Consider the following 21,606-nt stretch of genomic DNA (forward strand, 5'->3'; position numbering starts at 1 on the left):
GCCCGGTGCTAAAGTTCAGTTTTATATTCCGGGCCGCACATGGCCTTGTTGCTGGGCACGGCCCATGGGCAGCCAGGCCGGCCGTTTTGACACCCCTAGCCACAGGGCCGGAAATAAAACGACGACGCGAATTAGAGCCGCTGTCTGCTTCTGAAATTCCACAGGTGTTGGTCTTTTCTCTCTATAATTTTTTTTTTTTCAAAAAAAAAAAGAAGAAGGCAGGCATTTTATTTTATTAAAAGTAGAGCTTTGATTTCAGCATTATTGAATGCAGAGGAGATTTACAGCATATTTTCTTACAACCGTGACGAAAAAATTAAGATAGATTCCGCATCTAATAATGAAAACATTCCAAAGGACAGCATGCAAATTAACCTACATATATAATACAGCAGAAATTAAGGGTAGATATATATATATATATAACGAAAGGTCTCCAATCTACACAACTGAAGTAATGGAAAGGACAAACTCGATCGTGAACATTTAGCCCAAAAATAAAAAATACATATATAAAGAATTATAAAATATAAAGGCAACCATCGAGAAGCTCTTTGACAAGCCTCTATAACCTATCTCTATTATCGGCACCATGCATTTAGACCAGAATCCACGATGCACGATGCATTAGTGATAATTGTCAGAAAATACATGAAGAAATAGCAAATTGTTATATATATACGAGAGAGAAGAGGCGCGAAAAAAATGGCACTACTGGCCGGATTTTGGATGAAGGTCCGACCGACCGAAACCCAGCCAATCGGCCGGAGAGAACGAGGTTGTAGCAGTGAAATATCGAATAGTTTGGATGCATTTTATCATAAGCAAAATAGTACAGTGCAGAATTTTCAGATGCTGCTTCTCAAATCTCTTAAAACAATGGATGAAGTGAAGAATCTCTGTCTCTCTCTATATATATATATATATTTTAAAATTTTTCTTATTTTCTGATTAAGACAACCACAAGGTGGACCTTCCATTAGGACACCATGCCCGTCAAAGTTGTACGTGGAAAATAAACAGCCGATCACTCTTTCATACTAATCCTCTCTAATAAGACCACCGAACAATAAAAGACAGTATTAATTTACCTAAATCGTTATAATTTGCGTACATATTATTCCTTTAAAACCGTATCAATTAATTTGGTGCAGCAGGAGAGGGTTGAATCATCAGGTCCACAAGACTGGTGGGGCCCGTGTGGGACCAACCAACCAGCTGGAATTAGTCACGCCCAGGACAAGAAAGACTGGAGATTGGAGAAACACTTTTTTTTAAAAAAAAAAAATACAACAAAAATTATATAAAATAAGATATAGAATATAAAATATTGGAGAAAGGAGTTGGAACTTGGAACGCACAACCAATTCATGCACCGTGTGATAGGTGGGTCTTTCCAGGTGTGCGTAACACACACCGTGGGTCGCATCGTGACAACCCTAACTTGCGTGCTATCCAGTCACAAAGTTATCAACATGTGTTGGCAACCAATTAATTAACTTGGAAACCCATTTAGTTTCACATCTAAAATTAATCGAACCAATAATAATAATAATAATAATAAATGAAGGACGTACAGATGTGTTATTAATTATTAATTAGTAAGAAATAGTTTTAACAATATTTCTAACCCACCATATAAACTTATTGGGCAACATTAATAAGTTAATTGATCCCCAGATCATGATTAATTTGGTAATTAATTTTGTGGTATTAGTTTCGACCACTTTTCCACCGAAAGATCCGGTCAACACGCACTCACCTCACCTGAGAGGCCGCCCACTTCCCATGCACATGCAGGCACGTAAACCTCCTCATGACACCACATGCCCACCACCCACTCCCGTAGGAAAACCCTAAAATTCATCAATGGCCACAAAACCCTAACCGAAATTTTAGTAATAACCCATGATCAACCCCAACCATCAAACAAACCCCTCTATAAAAACCATCCTCACCCCCACTTCTCCTTCCACCACCGAGAAGGAGATCAACTACGTCTAAGGCAATTGAATAATTCGCACAGAAGCAATCTTTCTCACCTCCTCCTGCTTCGGAAGAGTAGTTGTTGCCGACACCCGCCGCGAGCAATGGAGATGAGGAAGATTGCCTGTGCCGCCCTTGTCGTAGCCGCCTCTGCCGCCGCCGTTTTCGCAGATGAGCATGCACCCGCCCCGGCCCCCGCCAGCGCCTCCTTCGCAGTCGCCCCAGCGGTCGGTGCGGTGCTCGGCGCCTCCGTGCTCTCCTTCTTCGCCTACTATCTGCAGTAATTAAGCGCATGCCCAGCTTGCAAGGAGGAAGAAAGAAGAAGATCCATGCGCATGTGGTGGACGTACAATATATGAGTGCTTAACTATCACAATTAATCCATTGAATTAAACTTGTTCTCAATGTATATCTTTCTCTTGTTCAGTCTTTCTTTCTTTCCTCTTTTTGTTCTTGTCATGTTTCCTTCCTTCCTCGTTCTTTGGTTTTGAAAGAGGAGTGGTTGGGATTTAATTGTTTGGATTTAATTTCTCATGGACATGCATGGAATAAAAGGCCCATAAGTTTATTTATTCGTCACCTGGTCAGATATATATATAGTATTAGCATGATACGTATGTCTAATTAATTCTCCATGAAATTTGACCTTATATACTTTTCTTGATGGATCAAATGATTGATAAGCTCGTTAAATACAAGATTAATTGAATTTAAAATTTAAATAGTAATATGAAATTCATCTAGAGAAATCTAGTTGTAAAAATCTTACTCTCTAAGTTTTTTGTGCATTACGTTTTAAACTGATGCAAATAAACTGTATTTTAAATCTTGGTAAAAATTTAGTTTTTAAATAGTAATATGAAATTCCTCTAATTTAAATTTTACTTTTAAATTTTAAGTATTTAATTTTTAAAATTTAAATTCATCGTATTTAGAAATAAAACTATTTCTAAAATTTCTATAATTTAAATTAATGCATAATTTGAGAAACACTAAAACATTTAAAGTAGATTCCTAAATTAATGCCTAATAATTGCATAAATTTGGTTAATCAATTAATTTTCTAAATTAGTGCGAATAAACTGTATTTTAAATCTTGGTAAAAATTTAGTTTTTAAATAGTAATATAAAATTCCTCTAATTTAAATTTTACTTTTAAATTTTAAGTATTTAATTTTTAAAATTTAAATTCATCGTATTTAGAAATAAAACTATTTCTAAAATTTCTATAATTTAAATTAATGCATAATTTGAGAAACACTAAAACATTTAAAGTAGATTCCTAAATTAATGCCTAATAATTGCATAAATTTGGTTAATCAATTAATTTTCTAAATTAGTGCTAATTAATGCATAAATTTAGGACCTCAATTAAAAGTTTCTTTAAATATTGTATTATTTAATTACCAAACTAACCTTGAATAAAATAATCCTTTTACCTGCTAAGTATTAAAGTTACATTTTTACCCTCTATTAATCAACGGTTAAGATCTTTTTTATTTTTTTTTAAAAAAAGTACCGAATCATTTCTCTTTAATTAAAAAGCCACGAGCACTTTAGGAATGCTATAATGAAAGCACGCGCGTGAGCCCATGCATGAGCAACAATACTGAAGGTGAAATCACCAAAATTGTTGTGTTAAATGCAACATCAATCCCTCAACGGTTATATTTATAAATGAGAATAAATCATATTATACAGCTCCTTAATTTATCAGCCCTTATTATTATTTTACTATGGTCATTAATTTGCAGGTGTCGTGGTACTACCATAAAACACGGAGAATACCCCAAAAAAAGAAAAAAAAAAAGGAGATTCCAATCATTAACATTATACAGAATATTAAATAAACCATATTCACAATTTGCTGTTCGATCAAGTATAGAATTAAATGTTTGAAGTTTAACGCATGCTGTATTAAGAACTGTGGTTAATTACTGTGCTTTTGTTTTTGCTAGTAATTAAATTTGAAGTTTTTCTTTTTTCTTTTTTCCTATTTTAGCCCGAAATCCAAAATATGGTTATTTATTCTAACGCATAAGTGAGTCAAGAATCACGAAGAAATGGCCATAGAAAATATTTACGCCTGAGAATCAATTTGCCTTAACAACGAGCAAGTCACTAGTTTGCGACGTATATAGTTCCATGCATGGAACGAAACATAACATACAAAAGATTTCACCATGCTTATACGTACACATACACTCACAAATACCCTCTCTCTCTCTCTCTCTCTCTCTCTCTCTCTCTCTCTCTCTCTCTCTCTCTCTGTGTGCACCACCCACCACCCAGGCATCCACCAATTAACTTACTCACAATAACAAGTTAATTCACTTCAAAATTAAGGAACTTATTAAAGCTCAGAAGGGATAGACAACAGAAGAGAAGAACCTATCCTCATCGGCCACTGTTGATGCGTCTTCAACATGTAACTGGAAACTTAGCCTTGCAAGGTCAAGAACATGACAACCCATAACATGAGAGATTTCCAGTCGCAGACGAAGAAGATATTGGTCCTCAACTTCTCGATCGCGAGCAATCGATGAGGACAAAAGAAATAGGAAGCTCAGGCAGGATATCGCCGTAGGAGTGAGTTCTTAGCACGCAGTTGATCGTGTACAATTAATGCCTTCTTCAGTTGCTTCATAGTTTGGCTATATATATATATGTATATATAGATATATATATGCTCCTCTCTCTCTCTCTCTATCTCTGTCGCATGGAATGAACAACTGTAGATGGCACTTCATGATTTACTCCTCCAAAAGGAGGGAAGGTGTGGATAAGTTGATGTTCTTCCTTTAAATCTTGCCTTGTCTTTATTTATAAGGCCACAGATGAGAAGATGAAATATCTATGCTTTGATTGCATTATTATGATTGGAAGTTACGACCGACGAGGCGATGGCCGCCTCAAGTGTAAGTAGCAAAGAATTTAATGATTGATACATTTTCAGTTAAATTTATTTTTTTTTTAAAAAAAACAAAGTGATTTCATGCTGTCACTCTCTGAAAAAAAAACACTCACTAAAAAAAAAAAAAAAAAAAACACGTAATATGATTGAAAGTCTAGGGTGTCTTACTTCAACCTTTTGCACTATATATATATATTAACATTATTTCAGGACCATCTTTTAATAACATCTATTAAGATTGATGTTGCCATTTTTTTTTTTTTAAGAAATAGATAGCACGCTACCCGCTTCGTTTTATTTTATTTAGAAATAAACTAAGCTCGATATGTGAATCAACTAGGATGCTGCCATTTTTAATCAGATCAATTCGATAGATAATTTGATATCAAAGTTGGTTTAAATTGCTCGACCGATTTGTAATTCTAAACCCTTCAAACAGTCCTAAAACAACTATGCTATTTAATGACATAAATTTTGATTTGTTCATAGAAATCTAAAATAATTATACTTGGAGTTTGAAACTTTGGATACTAAACCATTAAGTCCGACCTTAACCCGCTATGTTAGGTATGTAAATCCAGTAAAACACTGTCGAAGTGAATCTTTTGTCATCCAAAGATAAAATGACAAAGGTGTGAGAGGATTAATGAAGGTACTACGGGGAGCATGTGTGTATGCTTAGTGGATTGACTACAAAAGCTAGTGGTGGGTCCTGCAAAAATAGGCCTAGTAAGCCTACAATAGAAAAGTTAAAAAAGCATACTGCGCCGAGTTAGATTTTGTAATTTTTAGGTAGTTAAAAAAATATATATATAATTTTTCTCAACTTTCATTCATTTTAATTTGACTATCTAATCTTTAAAATTTTAAATTTTGCTACATAAACTTTTATTTTTTTGTTAGTTTTAGTCTGTTAATGACTATTTAACTTTAATATTTGAATCCACTGCTGAATTTTATAGACATAATAAGTATGTATTATATAATATATGGAACTATAAATCCTTTCCAGTAAGTAATTGATTTAAATTTTATACTGAAAGAGTCATCAAATGACTTAAATCGGACAAATTAAAAGACTGGATATTAAAATAAAAATTATAAAAGGTTATATAATCGAATCAAATTCTAGTTTAGATAAGTTTTATTCATTTTTACCTAATATTTAACTTAGGAATCTGATATTATCTCCTTATTTGTCTTTTTCTCACTTACCACCTCTTCCTTAGTTTTTTTTTTTCTTAATAATTTCTTCGAAATCCAAAATCATTAAAATAGTCAAATTTCATCTAGGATTTAGCCCAGCCCAAATAGTTACATGGATGTTTGACCCATATAACACACTGCGAAATGGATGGGCCAAGTTCAGCTCAGGCCCGAGATACATCGACCCGACCGGCCCACAATACGCGGCGTGGTCCGCACGTATAGGTCGGACTCCCATTCTGCAATCACAGCCGTCAAAAATTCCACGGCTTCGATCACTTGATCGGGAATCCGACGGTTCAGATCAATCACGCCTGTCCGGAACAATAATAACAGCTCCATTTCTCAACACCTTCCCCCAAGTCACTCTCGCCCGCGCTCGATCACTCCGCCACCGCCACCGATCCCTCCACACAAAAAAAAAAGAAAGTGAAACTACTCTTACACCTCCCCCTTTGGGCCTTTCCTCTCCCTTTCTTCTTCCCCACGCTCCGCCACCCCCCAAAACCCTAGCCCTAGCCATAAACCCTAGCTCGCTCTTCTCCCTCTCGAATCAGGGCAATGGTGCGCGCGTACACGCAGGAGCACGTGTACCGGCACCCCTGGGACCGCGTGACCACGGCGGCGTGGCGCAAGTTCACCGACCCCGACACCCCCGCGGTGCTCTCCCACATCCTCGACGTCCACACGCTCTCCCGGCGCCTCGACTCCGCCACGGGCCGCCTCCTCACCACCCGATCCATCACCGTGCGGTCGCCGACCCTCCCCTTCCTCGTCCGCCGCGTCCTCGGCCAGGACGCCGTCGTGTGCCACTGCGTCGAGTCCTCCGTCGTCGACGCCCCGCGCCGCTCCATGGACATCGTCGCCCGCAACGCCAGCCTCCGCGGCCTCATCGAGGTCGAGGAGCGCTCCAGCTACCGCCCCCACCCCGATCGCCCCGCGGAGTGGACGGTGTTTCGGCAGGAGACGAGCATCCGCTGCAAGCCCCTCTCGGCGCTCGCCGCCGTGGCCGAGAAGGTGGAGCAGCGCTGCGCCGACAGATTCCTGCAGAACAGCGTCAAGGGGCGGGAGGTCGTCGAGCGGATCTGTAAGTACCTCGAGGCCGAGTCCTCCTCCGCCGCGGCCGCCGCCTCTTGTTGACGCGCTTCATTGGTCCGAGGTTAGGGTTTCTTCTAGCCCATTCTCTTGTGTATCATTCTAATTGCAGATCCGTGGAGTAAATTGCATCACGAGTGCTCCTTCGTAGATTGATTGCTCCATCTCTTGCATTTGCGCTTACTACTGGTCTTGGGATCGTCAATTGAAGTTTCAGAGCCCTTGGGTGTCTCGGATTTGTTAGTCAACAGTTAGTTCTGATCAATGGGAGCTGGCTAGGATAAATCTTAGGTGGTTTGATCTCTTAGATCATAAGATATTTGGTATTCTTTTGTCGAACGAGAGTAGATGAAACTGGATTGGTGCGATCGGGATTGTGTGTTGTGTTTAAGGGCAACATTGAAGCATGCTATTGTTTAATTAAGCATATTATGGACTACACGAAAACAAGAAGAAGAACAAGAGTGGAATTGTTTTAGAATCGGTCACACATCTTATTGACACGGTGTTCGAATTGTTAAGTAGGATTGTAGGAAGGATTCTCCGATTTCATGTTGGTGAATTTGTTTATCAACATGGCATCTCAATCTGTACCTTAGACCCCTTTTTTTAAATCTTTCAATAGATTACATCTTCTTGTTTGTTGTGCACGTAATAAATCAACCTGCGATTATCGAATTTAATTGATGCTCCACTCGACACACAAATACATCAGGGTGGGTACAGTTTAACTGATTTATCCATTGGTTGTGTATATACATTCCAGTAAAAATCCTGGTTAGTTCAGTAATGATTTTGGAATCCATTATGCTTGCTGCATATCATGGTCTATTACTTACCTTCTTGTATGTCTGATCTCGCCCCTTAATTTTTTGGTGCTAAAGTACGTTAAGCTTAGCCTTCTGGTGTCTGCCATCTCTTGGTTATTCATATTTACATGGATTCTTCCGTTAACCCTCTCCTTTTTTGGCCTACAGTTTTGGCTCATAAACCACTTAAACCACTGAAACTAGGGAAACCAAAATTCCTTTGACATGGTGATGTTAGAAAGATAGTTGCCATTAGATGCTTGCTTGGCCGTGAATAGTTTATCTTAGTTTTTTGGCCAATGCGAGCAAAATAATTGGTAGGATGAGGTATTGTCAGAAGACTCAGAGCAAGGAATGAGCAGAAGACTCGGAGCAAACAATCTCATTCCCTGCACACTAGTAATTTCCAAGCATACTTAACCTGACTGACTCTTCTAATTAGCATGGCAATTGGGTCATGCTGGAACAGAAATCTACGAAATCATGCCGTTTTGAGGTTGTTCTTATGAATGATGAGAGTGACTCCTTTATTAAACCATCCAGCAAGTTTCGGTGACGGCAATGATAGGACAAATCAGATGTGTGTTGATAGGGAAGCTAAATTTGTGATTTTGTGGAGATAAGCTAAATTTGTTTTTTCTATAATAGATTCGTCTCTACTAATCGGCCATAAGCCTTGTAGATGCAGGAAGCATTTTTATTTGTAATTTTGTAGAGATAAGCTAAATTTGTTTTTTCTATAATAGATTCATCTCTACTAATCGGCCATAAGGCTTGTAGACGCAGGAAGGATTTTTTTTTTTCTGGGAATATTTTTTGTTTTGGTAATGTTTGCCATGTCTACTCCTTCCTAAGGGACAGATAATTTGGTATCTTTCTAAATTTCTAATACAATCATGATATTTAGATGTTCTACAAAAACACGGGGACCTCTTTTTTCTAATTATTATAACCTGGTACTCACACTAACTTGATCACTTCTTAGATTAATATGATCATATTTCTGATTAATAGGCCAGAGGACTTTGTTATTGTTTGTGGTGCAACAATATTAGAAATTTAGAAATGTTGTACGGGTCTGTGGACATTGATTATGTAAGCTATTAATCCAGTTAATTCCGCCTTTCTTATTTATTGTTTGATACTGCACTTTTCAATTAAGCTGCTAGAGTTCCCTTTTATATTTGCTGTATCTGTCCTATTTTACATTCTGCTGCCTGCCTACTCTTCTTTGTTCTCCATTCTCTGCCCACAAACTTGCTGTGTTTTTGTTACGTTCTCTTCAATTACCCCATCAGGTATATTCTCAAGTAATATATAAATTTCTTTCTCCCTTCTTACAATTTATCCATATAGTTCTTCGATGATGGTTTTAATTTCCTTTAACGATAAGTAGAAGGTATGTCAACAAGCACAAAAGTAAAATGGTCCTAGAGAACATCTAGTCCAGTATCTTTGTTAGTTTATTCGTTGCTAAAATTTATGCGCAGTAATATATCAGTACACTAATTGCACTTGCATCGAAGTGTGGGGCTGCTTGTGTATTGTTCTTGCACTTGGTAATCTCTAATTCGCAAACTTGCCATATTATTGGTATGTTGGGCTAACATATGAAATTTAGATGATTTTTCGTGATTGTGCATTCACTTTAAGCAGAGTGTTGGTTTGAACGATTCGAGGCTTGGAATGGGCTTCTTATCGTTGGTGTTTGGTTTAAATCGAATCTCCCAAAAAAATTCCCACATAGAGGTGAGAATTAGTTTTGATTTCAAAAAATATTGAGAAATTTTTTTTTTTTGCCACTAATAATTATTTGAATATAAATATTATAATTATTTTTTATTAATAATTATTTAAATTTAAATATGTTAAATTAAATTTTAATTTTTGAATTTCACTGCATACAAGATTTCGATTTTGATTCTTATTGTGAATCAAAAAAATTTAGTTTCTCACTTTTATTTTTGGTTCCTGAAGGAAAAGTAAATTAAACTCCCTTTGTACTCATCTTTTTTTGTATCATCGTCAGCCAATTACTACATGCTTTTTATGTTGCTATAGCAATATTATCTTAAAATGAAACATGCTCATCTTTTTGGTAGGGCGTCATCATTAGTCGCTGTTGGGCGCTTGGGCCTCTGCATCCGAACAAGAATAGTGATACTGGTTCAATGAATCGGATGATAGTGCATTATTAAATATTAGTTTCTATTATATTAAATCATACATCTCGTGGACAAATAGGAACACATACAACAATCAATTACCGAAACCAAACTATTGGCAATCGAAAATGGATCAAATTAAGCTGAAATTGTCGGTTCAATTTAACTTCAGAGTTTTAGTTTTGTTGTTTGATTTGTCAGATGACTTTCTTGATGAGTTAAGTTAGAATATTCTCAAAAGCACCAAAAAAGTAAAATATTTTTGAATTTTTAACCATGGAATGAAGAGATGTAGAGTTGAAATGGTGGTGGTAGGTGATGGTGGGTAAAATAGTATTTGATTTAAAGACTATTAGTAATTAAAAAGTAGATCTAAGGGTTAAAAATTTAGAAGCACCAACGAACTTAGGACTTTTAAAAATATTCAAGTTCAATTTCTTTCTCAATCTCCATTCTTTTTCTGTGGAATTTCGTTTGTTGTAATCATGTTTGTCAGTTGCCCGTCCCTTTTTATTTTATTTCATTATCCTTTGGTTGGTTGCGGGCATGTGGGCCCCGCACAACACATCAGCAATAGGGGGGCGTTGCACAGTAGAGTTTTTTTGCGCTTGAGAATTAGCTGCGGGGCTTCGAAGGCGACGGTCAGATTGGGCGGCTCTCATCGCCACATGAGTTGTGCGCGCCTGTATGGATGAGATAAGTCCGCAATTTACGATACTACCCTCGCGATCTCTTTCAACGCACCACCATCGTCGGCGGGCGAAAAGTGGGCCGGTCCAAATTTGGGTCCCACCGTAGTCGGCGGCCCATGGTTCCTTCTCCTTTTTTTCTTCTGCGCCCCTTGGAATAGGGGCAATTTGGGAAGAAAGTAAAAAAAAAAAAAAAAAAAAGGCCTCTCGGATTATCTGAAGGGCTGGAATATAATAATAATAACCACCGTGATATACCACGGTCACGGGCCTTCGCCCTTCTGGCACGGGATGTGGAGAAATTATTTACCGCACCGGGTGTATGCGCTCGTCTCTACCACACCATTCTAATAATAATTTTTAAAAAACCAACCGGCAAAGGGCTTGGTGGTTGGTATCCAAGACTCAAGTTCGAATCTTATTTGATTCATATTTCTTGCTAAGTTTATTTCTAAATAAAATAAACGAAGCAGATAGCATGCTATCTTTCTCTAAAAAAAAAACAAAAAAAAAATTCTAAAACTAGGTAGGATTGTTTTATAATTTATAAAAAATGTATAAAAAGTATAGTTATTTGATATCTGACTATTTTCATAAAAACATATGATTGATAGGTTGGAATCTGATTGGATATGCAATGCACCACGTGCAGGCAAGAATTGGGTGGTCTGGCTGATCTGCGCTTGCTGGTCAGTGACATATCACGGCGACAGCGTGAAGCAGCAGCGTATACAGTTCAAGCAAAGGCAACTCTGTAGTGTAGATACGCACGAAGCAGCAGACCCACCACTTTCGGAAATATGAAAAGTCAAAAAAAAAAAAAAAAAGGAGAGAAAATCCCAAGCATTTGTGCCCGATTGCGCGTGCCAACGCGGCGTCGTTGCCCCCCTTCGCGATTACCGACCGACCGACTAGGGAGGGGCCTCCTTAAATAAACGAAGCCAACCCCCGCCCCAATTCCTCTTCTGTGCCTCTCGCTAGGTAGTAGGGGCCATCTCCTCGATCATATTCCCAATCTCCTCCAAACCCTACTCCTAATCCCCCACAAGGAAAATCATGGCTCAGCGAGAAAAAGAGGAGACGGAGCTCCAAGCCCCCGAAACCCTCACCCTCTGCGTCAACAACTGCGGCTTCTACGGCAACCCCGCCACCAATAACATGTGCAAAACCTGCTTCAAAGCCTCCGCCGCGTCCGCGTCCGCGTCCGCGTGCGCGTGCTCGTCCGCGTCCGCGTCCGCAACCATCTGCTCCTCTCCGCCGCCCTCTGTCTCCGTCCCCGAGAAGCCGAGAGCGGATCCGAAGCGGTCGCGTCCGGATCCGGCGGCGGCGCAAGCGGCGAGGAAGGTGAAACGGTGCGCCCGGTGCACGAAGAGGGTGGGGTTGACGGGGTTCCGGTGCCGGTGCGGCGAGCTGTTCTGCGGGGAGCACCGGTACTCGGACCGGCACGCGTGCGTCTTCGACTACAAGACCGCCGGGAGGGAGGCCATCGCACGGGAGAATCCGCTGGTCAGGGCGTCCAAAATCATTAAGATCTGATCTCGGTTTCGAGGGGACCGTCTAATTTGGAGCTTAAATTCGGGACTTGGGAGTAAAACGAAAAGGAGAAGATACATATATTTTTGTTGGAATTTGGAAAGAGAGAAAAAAAAAAATAATAGTAGTTTTTTACACACAAGAAGAAGAGGAAAAAAAACAAAAAAAACGAGAAAAGGTGCTTCATTAGCGTTATTGTGCTTGTGGACTCTTCTCTGGTATCTATCGAGATGTCTAAAATTTTATAATATTCAGAAATTTTGTGATTCAAGTAGAAGAGAAATAACGCGGTGGAGATATTTCGTTTGGTAGTCTGAAAGTTTTAGTTGTTTCTGTGCTACAATATTAAATGAAAAGAATTCGTCCGAAGGTCAAAGAATCAGAACAATACCAGCAAAAGTAAAAGAGGTTTATAATGGCGCACGCACCTTAAGAGGGCCCTCTGCAGTGCTCATGATGAGTCATTCACATATATAATTTTTTTTTTCTTTTTTCTCTTTTACAGCATTCTGTGAGGGAGAGAGAGAGAGAGAGAGAGAGTGCGGAAAAGATATCAATCTATCAACTTTTTTTTGTTCAAATAAATTTAGTTAAAATATAAAATAATTAATAATTAAATTTTTAATTTGAAATCTTGAGTATTAACTACCAGATTTTTTACCAATTGCTTTAGATAGGAACAGTCTCTGTTGCACTGTTTTAGCTGCAGCTGTAGGGTATATCTCTATACATTGACAATTATTATTTGTTTTGTATATTCTTAAGCAGTCCGGCATACCAGTTGCTCATCATTAATATATAGCACACTAATTATGTTAAAGTTAGAGAACACATAAATGATGAAGAATGCATCAATAGATACTGGCTAGCTTAGTCCATCATGCCAGCTGACTACCACAAGAAGTTCCGGCATGTAACAATTTACTTTGCGACCCAAAAAAACAAGAAAAAGGCAAAAAGGGTTGAAAACTCCATGTAGAGCCCATTGGGCTGGTTGTCGGTTTTAATTCCTTAAATAAAGCTTGGGCTTTCATCTGCTGATCGTCCAAATTTGTTTTCGGGGCCTCCGCATCAGAGCTAGTGGGCTCAGGCCTGCCCTTAGGTCCCACATATCCCAAACTATGAACTTCTTTCTATATTCTGCACCCCTCGCGATGAACGACGAACATCCCCGATGATCGCGCCCCAACTTGACCGGGCAATTTCAAGGAAGAAGCGAATGGTGCGGCGCGCCGTCCAGAAGAATAGGAAGTGAAATGAATCAATAAAACAGGCTGATGCAGTTGTTCTAATTCTACAGTTTTACTTTCCAAGTCAGAATGTTTGGCGTGAAATTTCATAGCTAAGCCAGTTTGACCGGCTGGTTTCATCCGATTTTTAAAACATTGTTTACGTGCTGCGGGTAAGGGCCTGTTGGTCCATGAAGGCCATGTTCGAGCCTAATATGCTTTGGGCTGGACCTATAAGTTTAGCAGGCCCCTTTGGAAAATCTGGCCAATTTGCAACCTAGGCCTAGGTGAGACGCGATTTGAAGGCCCAATTAGGAGAGTTGCGCATCAAATCAACGAGTCAGAACTTCCGGTTCGAGCCAGGTGTAGACCAGATTTACTCTACCCGACACATCTGCACCGACACGAGCGAAGGGCGTTCACGTGATGGCTACTTGCGTAATTTCACGTCGAAGTTTCGGTTTCCTATATAAACCCTGTGCTCTCGCATCTCTAGGGTTTCTTCTCCAGCCGCAGCTCTTGTTTTGCGGTTGTTGGATCGAGCGAGAGAGAGAGAGAGAGAGAGAGAGAGAGAGAGCGGGGGGGAGCTCGGAGGCGGCGACAATGGTGGAGAAGGCGAGCAAAGGTAGGAAGGAGGAGGTGGTGACGCGGGAGTACACCATCAACCTCCACAAACGACTCCATGGATGGTAATCGCCTTTCTCCCCATTATCTCGCTTTGGATTTGTTTTGAACTTATCTTTTTTCTGTGACGGAGCGATCGCAGTTATCTGAAATTAAGGTGGATAAAATGATGTTGTTCGGAAGCAATCCTTTTTTGCTAGTTATTTTCTTCCATTTTTTTAGGTGTAATTTGATTTATTTTACCATATATATTTGTTTTGATTAAGTTCTGTATGCAGATAGATTAATGGTAAGCTGTGCACTTTGTTCTCCTCTTACGAAAGAGAGTTCTATTGGATATGTATAATTGTAGGAGGACGGAAACTTGATAAAAAGCTCGAGTTCATGTGGTGCTTAGGATCTTATTTTGGCTCATTATGAATCATAGATCTAATCAGAATGTTGGTGTTGGATGATCATATATTCTAGATAATAAAGGTTAAAAATGTGTGGATACACCCTCAGTTATGTGTCATTTTGGGATAAACATTCTAAACACTCTTCAACTCTTTTGTTGTGTTGATTAATTTGGAGATTCTGTCGAAGTTAACCAATCCATTAGTTATGCCCTGTTAATTATCAACAGAATCTACATTCCTGACAGCTGAAAAGCCAATAAAATCTCCAATAACACTAACTCTAAATGACTTAAATCAAGTCAATATGTTGAGAACTTGAGATACATAGTTTGACAATCTCTTAATTTTCTCAGTCGTGAGATTCGTCGATGCCTCACATTTTTTCAGCAATTGTATTTTCAATGACTGGAAGTTGTTGTATGCTTGCAAGAATTGGGAAATTTGTATAGACTGCTATGGCGAGTATGATAACTGTTTAACTTGGCACAGATAAGTGTCTATATTTTTTCAGGAAGAAAAAATACAAAAAATTTCGGAGAAAGAGTACATAATTGGGTCAAACCAAATAGGGAACTATTGTAGTTTTACTGGAGGGGACTCTAATGGTTGCAAATATTGGTGTGGTCTTGGAAACTAGATCAAACTAAATAGACTTCTTCTATCTTCTCTGTAAGGAGGGTTCAATTATCCTCTTTTCTGGCTGAAGGGTTTTATTAATTTTTCCGAAAAAGCACAATATTTCCTTTGCAATGATATATACATACTGGCTTTTATGTGTAACTTTTGACTTGTCATGCTGTGCGCTGTGGGAGATATTGAGAACATATAACACCACCTAGCAGTGACTACTTATAAGAGAGGATTGAGTATTCTTGTAGAGGATAACTGGTTGTATTTTATTTGTTATCTTCGAAATCAATATAGTTAATGCAAGCTGCGTGCTCAGTGCTCACTCTCTTTTTCGAGCAGCACTTTTAAGAAGATGGCTCCCAAGGCAATTAAGGAGATAAAGAAGTTCGCGGAGAAGGCGATGGGCACCACTGACGTGAGAGTCGATGTGAAGCTCAACAAGCACATATGGAGCAGAGGGGTTCGAAGCGTACCGAGGCGGGTCCGTGTTAGAATCGCACGTAAGAGGAACGACGAGGAGGACGCCAAAGAAGAGCTCTTCTCTCTGGTTACAGTTGCTGAGGTCCCTGCGGAGGGGTTCAAGGGCTTGGGGACCAAAATTGTCGATGACGATACAGACTAAGTTATCTTTTGCTTCTATCTTTTGTTATGGTTATCTAGGTTTCGCGTGCTAGCGTCTGCCTTGGCGAAAATTTTGGATTCATTAATGAATTGATGGACGATAAATTAAGGCTGTATTAGAGATGTTTGAGAAGTTATTCTCCTCTCATGCTGCACATTCCTGTTTAATTGTTTTTGAGCTTTTAAGTCGAACAAATCGAAGTTTTATTCAACTGTTTACGTCTTCAGCTAGTGATTGCAGTCCACGTTACTTGTCAACTTTTGGTATCCTAATTATTCTTTGCACTCCTCCACTGGTGGAGGGAAAAATTATTGCTTGTGTCTGGTGCGTCGGTACATTCCTGAACCATGTTTCTGTTGTCCGTGAATTCTATCTGGTATTTTAATTTCTTCTCTTCTCAACTAAGTTATACCAGTTCCTTAGAAATTCGCAGAACGCCAGTTAATGGCTTTCTTTCACGGTAAGTACAGGTAAGGACGTCCGTGCTTTGTATAATGTTGACGTCGAGTGTTCAATTTAAAAGTTCAAAACTACAGTAATAATTGTTGTATATATAGCCATTTTGTAAGAACAATGTGAAATATGATGGAATTTGCTCACGATGTGTATGGTGGTTGTATAAAGAGGGTTAAAGAGCGAGTTTTTCATCATGTTTCTATATATCTACCATTATTCGTATTCTCTCTATCTGTCTCTTTGGTTTTCATTTTTATCCTCTTTTCTTCTCTTACTTAGAAGTAATGACCAATAATCGCCTCGGGGCATTGGAGCAATTTGCTTAATTTGGTAGTGCTTAATAGGGGCAGGTCCATGCTCCATAAGAACATCTTCTTTCAGCTAAAAAATCTATCATTTAAGAGACAGTCGGATTATACAATACAATTTTTTATACAATAATTGGCGTAACTCAGTGGGGATACACCCTTCCCGCTTTATATGATTTCTACAGCTTCTTACAAGGCATACCATTTATATATAATTTTTATTTTAACTGACACGAGTAAAGAGGTGCATTCACCTGAGGCGAGAATCTATCAGTGCGTTGCTAAAAATAGCTCAAAAAATTTGTAGGCAAACGAAGGGACGGGACAAATTAAAACACTGTCGAGCTGTTTCAGGACATTGATTTTCTAACCCAAAAATGCTCTGCATACTACTTACAACTTCGATATCATTTTAAACGTCGTGTAATTTAACGATTGCTCATATGTGCACCTATTATGTAATTAACTATGATTATATATGCGCATTCGTAAGATGATGTAGAAGTTGTTAGCAAACACAGCGTTGCTTTTTCTAAAATTTACAACTTCCTCTATATATTTAAACAGGCAATCTCTATCCACACAGCATGAACTATTTAGCAGAGACCCCGAAAGCATTTCCATAATACAGGTCTTACTAATCAATCTATGGAAGAAGATGCATTGACACACTAATCTATAGAACTAGGCTGAAATGCTATCAATAACACAAAACTATTGGTGCTATTAATTTTTTAGCCCTTGAATTAAAAAATATACGGTTAGGATGATGTGGGCCCTCTAGGATTGAGTGAGTGGTTGGTTGAATAGTACAATCTAACGAGTAAAAATAATCAAAGAAGTTAATCTAACAATAAAAAACTTGATAATGCCAAGTGCTTGGTGCTATCGACAGCATAGCAACCAGACTCCTAATCTCTATTATATAGTTAATATGTTTATAAAGTAATTTTTATTATAATAACTCCAGAATAATTACCCGCTTTGTTTTAATTTTTTTAAAAAAATATATAAATTTAATTAAATTTAAAATTTAAAATTTAAAATTTAAAATATTGATAATTTAAATTTTTTGACGCTTGCGTTAGATATGGTTGGTAATTTGTCAGTGGATCGTGAACAGGAGTTGAATGAAGTATCTCTCTTTGTTACAGTGTTAGACTTGAGTGGCGACTGTTGAGTGGCAGTTCAAGTAGTATGAGGCAGCTTCGGGGCGTTTTAGCAGCAGCGGCAGCATAAGCGCCGCAACATAAGCGGCTGGGATTGGGACTAATAAGCTCGCTCTGTGGGGCTTCTTATATCGAACGCAGAGGAAGCCACTTCCGTTCCATGGCTATGGCTTTTTGATTTTTTGAAGCAGCCCCAATCCTCTAGAGGATTCCAGGTGCTGCTTCTAATTGCGATAAACGGTAAAACCAATATCCGGGAGTTTTGAGCGTCGAAACCCCACGAATCTCCGCAGGAAAGTTGAAGACGACGAAGAAGAAGAAGAAGAAGAAGAAGAAGAAGAGAGGGGAGGAGAGAGAGTGATGTACGGATCTCCTCAGGGAGCGGGCACGCGGAAGGATCTGAGCGGTCCGTTCCCACCGGCGTCGGCATCGGAGGACTCCGACCTCCTCCTGCTCCACCGCCATCACGAGCAGCAGCAGCAGATGACGAGCTCCGGGTTGCTCCGCTACAAGTCGGCGCCGGGCGCCCTGCTCGGCGAAATCGGCGACGACTTCTTCAACCCCGCAGCGGAGAGCGTGTTGAGCGACTTCTGGGACAATTCGTCGAACAGTTTCCGGGCGCCGGAGCCGTCTCCGCAGCAGGATCTCATCCGCCAAACCAGCTTTCCTGCCCCACCCTTGCACTTCAACGTAGAAAAAGGTATTCTCTCTCTCTCTCTCTCTCTCTCTCTCTCTCTCTCGCCCTCGCCCTCTCCCTCTCCCTCTCCCTCTCCCTCTCTCTCCGAAAATTGTAAAAGGTTTACCCGAGATTACATATACGACTCCGGCTCATCAGATGCAGTAACAAAGTATAGATTGATGCCTACTGTTCATCTCCTATGTTATTTTGATATCCATGCATAAATTAACTTTTTAGCGACTTACTTTGGCTGCTTAGGACCCGGTCACAGCAGAGGCGGTGGCGGCGGTGGCTGCAGGACTTATAATCCAGTGGGTTTTCCCAATAACAATAACTCGTTGGATCAAAACCGCTCGGGCCCCAGCCCTTCAGATCTCCAGGCATATCAATTAGTTTTCTCTCTCTCTCTCAATCAATCGTCTTTCGTAAGAGATTTAAATGGTTGGTTCTTACACTATCTGATTCTTCAGGATCAGAATGTAGGGGTGCAGAAGCACCAGGATTTTGAGCTGGCCCACCAGCTCAGCCTCCCGCTGACCTCATCGGAGTTGGCCGCCGCGGTCGACAAGTTCGGTCGGCAGTTCCAGGACGCAGTCCCTTGCAGGATCCGCGCCAAGAGAGGCTGCGCCACCCACCCGCGGAGCATCGCGGAGAGAGTACGTAATTATGCGTCGTTGGTTTCCCGCCAATCATTTCAAATTCTACCTGCGGATCGATTGACAGGCTTATAATTTTGTGCTTCGTTCAATATTCATCTGCGAACTTGCAGGTGCGGCGAACTCGGATCAGCGAGAGAATGAGGAAGCTACAGGAGCTCGTTCCCAACATGGACAAGGTTGGTTCTTGGTTCTTATATAGATATATATTTGTATACATATATATCCAATGGAACAGTAACTTGTTGCAAATTTGATCAAGTAGAATTAACATTACGTACTCTGACTTTTTTTTTTCCTTTCCTTTTTTGGTGATTGGATGAATAGCAGCAAACGAGCACTGCCGAAATGCTAGATTTGGCCGTTGACTACATTAAAGACCTGGAGGAGAAAGTCAAGGTAAGTGTATACGTTGAAGATGTAATCCCTTTCCATCGTGTGGTAGTGCTGTGCGTTTGACAATGTCTCTGGTTCTTGAAGACGTTGAAGGAGAGCATGTTTGGATGCACGTGTTCTTCTAGCAAGAGCTAAAGCCCTAAAGCCCTGCTCCAAAACAAACACCATGGATACGGAAGTCAACGCAATAGCAAGCGCCAAGCAGTGCCGACACAATTATATATCAACTGCTGAAGGGAGATATTCTTAAACTTGGTCGCCATTCGCTGTTGAATTTGACTAGATTTGATGAATCGGATTTGTGGTAGCAATAACTCTCTTAACGATGTTATCCCGTAAAGATGGCACTTATCTTGAACTTCTCGTATGTATATCAATCCAGACTAGCTATCGACCGATATTTATCGTTGGTTCAAAACTGAAATGTCAAGATAAAAATTGAAGAATGGAATAGAACGGACACTACACGAAGTTTTCTTAGGGCTATCTGTAGATAGTACAGAAGTGTTTTGAAAGGATAGAGATTGGTGAGCTGAACAAATGTATAGTGTTTCTTGCTTTGGTAAGTTGAATGCATCTGCCACCATGTTGTGTGTATATATGTACCTGTTTCAAGTATTAAAGTTCGTTGAACACTAGCTTCTTTTGTACATCACCGCACGTTTCTTTTTTCCTTTTTTTTTTTTTTTTTTTTTTTTTTTTTTTTTTTGGCTCTATATGTCCGGTGTCTGAACGTTGAGAATTCTCTTGCCGTGGATGGCCTAACATGATCTAATACTCCAAGTATTAGTTCACCACAATGTCTTGGTTGGACGGCAATTTACCTTTTGCCTTGCAAAAAAAGCTATGTATGTACAAGCTTACACATCAAATGTCTACTTCATTTTGGTTGGGGATAAGACATACATTTATTAACAACGACTATCATCTTGGAAACAATTTTCAGACTCTTGAAAATTAAGACATTTAGACGCGCCTTCCGGAGCACTTAATGTATTACGCAACAGAACTCAATTTTGTTTTGAAATTAACAAAGAATTATCCAGTTGTCCCATACGGGGACCTAATGAGTTTCTTTTCCTCGTGAAAATGGCGTCAAATTTTGAACCAAATATGTCTATAATCTTTCTCAAAAAAAAAAAATGTCTATAACGAAGAATAACTCTGTAAAAGCCACCGCAAATACCCATCTCAAAGAATACTTTGCATAAGATCATGACGGGTCAAAAAAGTAATTAACATTGGAATTGCGGTTGTGACTTGTGAACGGCAGTGGAAGGAGGTCAAGATCAGAACAGCCGTATTTCGCAATCTCTCTGCCCTCTTCGAAGGGGAAATACATGAAAAGGCCACAAAAAAAAAAAAAAGGGAAAAAAAAGATGACCTTTCCTTTTTTCTTGTTCCCTATTGGTATCGGCAGCAGCAACGTAGTACCAAAGACGACTGCCGTACATACACATAAAACAGACTCTAAATCTTCGATTTTCTCATTTAAAAATCTAAACCTTTTTTTAAGTTTTCAATTTTAATATAAATAAAAATTGATTATATTGGTGTTAAAATGTAAATCATTGGATGAATAAACAGTAAGATTTATATTTAGTTCTTATGTGTACATATAGCATTGCTCAGTGTGACATACAAAAAAACAAAAAACATGCTGGAAGTACTTTCAATTGCTAACACCCCTTGTATTATGTTTTCTACTAATGAAAACTTAATACTTTTTAAAACATAATTTAAAAATTGAGATTGAAAGTACTAATCAATGAAGGTTTAATCCAATCGACAGATGAAGCAATTATGGTGATAGAGAGAAGGAGACAGAGACTGGGCGGAAGTGCTCGGTAAAAGATAAAGGTAGAGGGCAATGAACAAAGGAAACACACGATGGAAGCGGCATCAATACCTTTCATCATACGCGCATACATCAAACTTTTCTATATATTGAAGTAAAAAAAACCAGATACATGATAAATAAAGTCTAAAGCTTCTTAGTAATGCAACAAAATAAAAAAGAATAGAAATGAACATAAGATGCT

The 21,606-nt window shown here is 39.2% G+C and overlaps 5 protein-coding genes across 8 annotated transcripts; all 5 read left to right on the forward strand.

Moving 5' to 3' along the window:
* Nucleotides 1,955–2,558, forward strand: LOC109712034 (arabinogalactan peptide 23). Its single transcript, XM_020235452.1, has one exon. It carries the CDS (start codon nt 2,091–2,093, stop codon nt 2,268–2,270), a length of 180 nt encoding a protein of 59 aa, XP_020091041.1. The 5' UTR covers nt 1,955–2,090; the 3' UTR covers nt 2,271–2,558.
* Nucleotides 6,469–11,691, forward strand: LOC109711244 (PRELI domain containing protein 3A). Of its 4 annotated transcripts, none has more exons than XM_020234191.1 (2): nt 6,469–7,265; nt 11,479–11,691. In XM_020234191.1, exon 1 carries the CDS (start codon nt 6,668–6,670, stop codon nt 7,244–7,246), a length of 579 nt encoding a protein of 192 aa, XP_020089780.1. In that variant the 5' UTR covers nt 6,469–6,667; the 3' UTR covers nt 7,247–7,265; nt 11,479–11,691. The 4 variants fall into 4 exon arrangements, with proteins under 4 accessions (XP_020089780.1, XP_020089781.1, XP_020089782.1 ...); XM_020234192.1 differs by having other exon boundaries at nt 11,517–11,691; XM_020234193.1 differs by lacking the exon at nt 11,479–11,691 and adding an exon at nt 10,113–10,548.
* LOC109711246 (zinc finger A20 and AN1 domain-containing stress-associated protein 11-like) lies at nt 11,736–12,708 on the forward strand. The gene has a single exon (XM_020234195.1). It carries the CDS (start codon nt 11,921–11,923, stop codon nt 12,398–12,400), a length of 480 nt encoding a protein of 159 aa, XP_020089784.1. The 5' UTR covers nt 11,736–11,920; the 3' UTR covers nt 12,401–12,708.
* Nucleotides 14,115–16,157, forward strand: LOC109711245 (60S ribosomal protein L31-like). The gene is made up of 2 exons (XM_020234194.1): nt 14,115–14,315; nt 15,618–16,157. The coding sequence occupies exons 1-2, from the start codon at nt 14,230–14,232 to the stop codon at nt 15,898–15,900; spliced, it is 369 nt and encodes a 122-aa protein (XP_020089783.1). The 5' UTR covers nt 14,115–14,229; the 3' UTR covers nt 15,901–16,157.
* LOC109711166 (transcription factor bHLH122-like) lies at nt 17,839–20,214 on the forward strand. The gene is made up of 6 exons (XM_020234087.1): nt 17,839–18,533; nt 18,771–18,892; nt 18,983–19,168; nt 19,282–19,347; nt 19,496–19,567; nt 19,649–20,214. The coding sequence occupies exons 1-6, from the start codon at nt 18,194–18,196 to the stop codon at nt 19,697–19,699; spliced, it is 837 nt and encodes a 278-aa protein (XP_020089676.1). The 5' UTR covers nt 17,839–18,193; the 3' UTR covers nt 19,700–20,214.

This window comes from Ananas comosus, linkage group 6, assembly GCF_001540865.1.
Source record: "Ananas comosus cultivar F153 linkage group 6, ASM154086v1, whole genome shotgun sequence".
Lineage (NCBI taxonomy): Eukaryota > Viridiplantae > Streptophyta > Magnoliopsida > Poales > Bromeliaceae > Ananas > Ananas comosus.

What these genes read in the sequence shown, in the direction of transcription:
- LOC109712034 (XM_020235452.1), top strand. Translation starts at nt 2,091, where the DNA reads ATGGAGATGAGGAAGATTGCCTGTGCCGCCCTTGTCGTAGCCGCCTCT.
- LOC109711244 (XM_020234191.1), top strand. Translation starts at nt 6,668, where the DNA reads ATGGTGCGCGCGTACACGCAGGAGCACGTGTACCGGCACCCCTGGGAC.
- LOC109711246 (XM_020234195.1), top strand. Translation starts at nt 11,921, where the DNA reads ATGGCTCAGCGAGAAAAAGAGGAGACGGAGCTCCAAGCCCCCGAAACC.
- LOC109711245 (XM_020234194.1), top strand. Translation starts at nt 14,230, where the DNA reads ATGGTGGAGAAGGCGAGCAAAGGTAGGAAGGAGGAGGTGGTGACGCGG. An exon ending in CACAAACGACTCCATGGATG is followed by an intron (nt 14,316 to 15,617) that starts GTAATCGCCTTT and finishes TTTTTCGAGCAG; the next exon opens with CACTTTTAAGAAGATGGCTC.
- LOC109711166 (XM_020234087.1), top strand. Translation starts at nt 18,194, where the DNA reads ATGTACGGATCTCCTCAGGGAGCGGGCACGCGGAAGGATCTGAGCGGT. An exon ending in GCACTTCAACGTAGAAAAAG is followed by an intron (nt 18,534 to 18,770) that starts GTATTCTCTCTC and finishes TTGGCTGCTTAG; the next exon opens with GACCCGGTCACAGCAGAGGC. An exon ending in TCGTTCCCAACATGGACAAG is followed by an intron (nt 19,348 to 19,495) that starts GTTGGTTCTTGG and finishes TTGGATGAATAG; the next exon opens with CAGCAAACGAGCACTGCCGA.